At 60.8% G+C, this 3,257-nt stretch overlaps 1 protein-coding gene across 3 annotated transcripts in view; it reads right to left on the bottom strand.

Annotated features, from left to right (window-relative positions):
* Positions 1-3,257, bottom strand: part of STX3 (syntaxin 3) — a 13,698-nt gene that overhangs the window by 4,383 nt on the left and 6,058 nt on the right. The window contains exons 7-10 of one of the 3 annotated variants that reach the window (XM_014948888.1): positions 3,150-3,223; positions 2,899-3,033; positions 265-375; positions 21-131 (exon numbers count right to left, since the gene is read on the bottom strand). In XM_014948888.1, the coding sequence (XP_014804374.1) occupies positions 21-131; positions 265-375; positions 2,899-3,033; positions 3,150-3,223 (431 nt within the window). The remainder of the gene's footprint in view (positions 1-20; positions 132-264; positions 376-2,898; positions 3,034-3,149; positions 3,224-3,257) is intronic. The other 2 variants (XM_014948887.1, XM_014948886.1) reach the window with 2 other exon arrangements.

Raw genomic sequence — 3,257 nt, 5'->3', positions numbered from 1 at the left:
GGGCCGTCGGTCCGGCTCACCCTCCTGGCCTCACTTTGGTACTTCACGGCCTTTTTGGTGTCGGCCACGGCCCGTTCCACGAAGCCGACGGACTGGTCCATGTTGTTCTCGATGCGGTCGATCATGGCTCCCTACGGGGTGCGGGGGGGGGACCCCAGGGACGGGGGGAGAAAGGGGCAGCAGCAGGGAGAAGGCAGAGAGAGAGAGAGAAAGACCCCGGGGGGGACCAGGGAGGGGACACACTGAGGACACCCTCCCACCCACCTTGCGCCTCTGGCCCTGGTATAGAAGAGCTTTCTTGACCCCCTCGTTTGCCTGCTCCACGTGCTCGCTGGTGTGCAACACGTACTGCTCCACGTTATCCAGGAGCCCACCCTGTGGGGACAGGAGAGGGGACACGCTCAGCAGGGACCCCCACGGCTCGTGGCACGGCCCCCCAAGGCAGGTGGCACAAGCCCCAAGCCCACGGTGCAGGTACTCACCCGTCCCCGGTGCACACAGTGGCTCCTCGCATTGCATGGGGAGGGGGACAGAGAGGGGCTGAGAGAGGGGACGGGACCCCCACGGTGTGGGGCACACCTCTGCCTTCCCCCCCCCCCCCACCCCTCCCTCCCCCCCCCCCCCAACACCCCCCCACACCCCAGGTTTGGGTGCTGGGTGGCCCCATGGGGACCTGTGCGCTGGTCACCACCCAGCCCCACGTGGCTCCGTGGCAGGATCACCCTGCACCGGGCCCTGTGGTGCCCTGGGTGGCCCCAGGAAGGTGCCCACGTGGCTCCGTGCCACCCCGTGTCCCCATGGAGCCCTGTGCAGCCCGGAGTGCCAGTCCCCGGGTGGCTTCGTGCAAGGTCCCTGCTCGTCCCCGTGCAGCCTGTGCATTTGTCCCAGCTTGTCCCCACGCAGCCCATGCTCAAGTCCCTTCTTGTCCCCATGAATTCCCTTCCACAGGCTCCTTCTTGTCCCCATGCAGCCCTTGAAGAGGTTCCTTCTTGTCCCCATGCTCAGGTCCTTTCTTGTCCCCATGCACAGGTCCCTGCTTGTCCCCATGAATTCCCTTCCACAGGCTCCTTCTTGTCCCCATGCAGCCCTTGAAGAGGTTCCTTCTTGTCCCCATGCTCAGGTCCTTTCTTGTCCCCATGCACAGGTCCCTGCTTGTCCCCATGAATTCCCTTCCACAGGCTCCTTCTTGTCCCCATGCAGCCCTTGAAGAGGTTCCTTCTTGTCCCCATGCTCAGGTCCTTTCTTGTCCCCATGCACAGGTCCCTGCTTGTCCCCATGAATTCCCTTCCACAGGCTCCTTTGTGTCCCCATGCACAGGTCCTTTTTTGTCCCCATGCTCAGGTCCCTGTTTGTCCCCATGCAGCTCATGCACAGATCCCTTCTTGTCCCCATGAATTGCCTTCCACAGGCTCCTTCTCGTCCCCATGCTTAGGTCCCTTCTTGTCCCCATACACAGGTCCCTTCTTGTCCCCATACACAGGTCCCTGCTTGTCCCCATGCAGCTCATGCACAGGTCCCTTCTTGTCCCCACAAATTCCCTTCCACAGGCTCTTTCTTGTCCCCATGCTGAGGTCCCTTTTTGTCCCCATACACAGGTCCCTTCTTGTCCCCATGCAGCTCATGCACAGGTCCCTGTTTGTCCCCATGCTCGGGTCCCTTCTTGTCCCCATGCAGCTCATGCTCAGGTCCTTTCTTGTCCCCATGCACAGGTCCCTGATGATCCCCATGCAGCCCTTGAACAGGTCCCTTCTTGTCCCCATGCACAGGCACCTGCCTATGGAGGGGACACTGGGGGACACCAGGGCCGTCGGTCCGGCTCACCCTCCTGGCCTCACTTTGGTACTTCACGGCCTTTTTGGTGTCGGCCACGGCCCGTTCCACGAAGATGCTCAGGTCCCTTCTTGTCCCCATGCACAGTTCCCTGTTTGTCCCCATGCACAGGTCCCTGCTTGTCCCCATGCAGCTCATGCACAGGTCCCTTCTTGTCCCCATGCACAGGTCCCTGCTTGTCCCCATACACAGGTCTCTGGTTGTCCCCATGCAGCCCTTGAACAGGTCCCTTCTTGTCCCCATACACAGATCCCTGCTTGTCCCCATACACAGATCCCTGCTTGTCCCCATACACAGATCCCTGCTTGTCCCCATACACAGATCCCTGCTTGTCCCCATACACAGATCCCTGCTTGTCCCCATACACAGATCCCTGCTTGTCCCCATACACAGATCCCTGCTTGTCCCCATACACAGATCCCTGCTTGTCCCCATACACAGATCCCTGCTTGTCCCCATACACAGATCCCTGCTTGTCCCCATACACAGATCCCTGCTTGTCCCCATACACAGATCCCTGCTTGTCCCCATACACAGATCCCTGCTTGTCCCCATACACAGGTCCCTTCTTGTCCCCATACACAGATCCCTGCTTGTCCCCATGCTCAGATCCCTTCTTGTCCCCATACACAGGTCCCTGATGATACCCATGCACCCCTTGAACAGGTCCCTTCTTGTCCCCATGAAACCCATGCTCAGGTCCCTTCTTGTCCCTATACACAGGTCCCTGATGATCCCCATGCAGTCCTTGAACAGGTCCCTGCTTGTCCCCATGCTCAGCTCCCTTCTTGTCCCCATGCACAGGTCCCTGGTTGTCCCCATGCAGCCCTTGAACAGATCCCTTCCTGTCCCCATGCTCAGGTCCCTTCTTGTCCCCATACACAGGTCCCTTCTTGTCCCCATGAACCCCATGCTCAGGTCCCTTCTTGTCCCCATACACAGGTCCCTTCTTGTCCCCATGAACCCCATGCTCAGGTCCCTTCTTGTCCCCACGCACAGGTGCCTCTTGTCCCCACAACCCCATGCACAGGTCCCCGGAGGAAGGGGTGTTCCCCGTGCCCCCCGTACCTGGTTCTCCACCAGCATGGCGATGTCGACGAACATGTCGTGCAGCTCCTTGATGCTGCTCTCCAGCCGCACAATGTCCTTGTGCCGCCCCTCAATCTCGCTCAGCGCCTGCTTGGAGATCTGCGAGTCCATGATCTGTAACGGAACCGGGGTTGGGGGGGGGTGGTCGTCAGTTGAGGTGGGGGGGGGTCCTGGCACCCCCCCCTTGCAGTGTGTGTCCCCTGGTGTCCCCCCATCGTGGTGTCGCTCACCCCCGAGGTGAAGATGGAGGGGTTCCCGCTCTCCAGCATCTCCTCCAGCTCCTCGTCTGTCGTGTTCTTGCCGGCTGGGGGCACGTGGGGACAGACCACGCCCATTTT

The sequence above is a fragment of the Calidris pugnax genome, unplaced genomic scaffold (genome assembly GCF_001431845.1).
Source record: "Calidris pugnax isolate Ruff unplaced genomic scaffold, ASM143184v1 scaffold107, whole genome shotgun sequence".
In the NCBI taxonomy this organism is placed as follows: domain Eukaryota; kingdom Metazoa; phylum Chordata; class Aves; order Charadriiformes; family Scolopacidae; genus Calidris; species Calidris pugnax.
The sequence above is the reverse complement of the archived record's forward strand: the minus strand, read 5'-3'. Positions and strand labels throughout refer to the sequence as shown.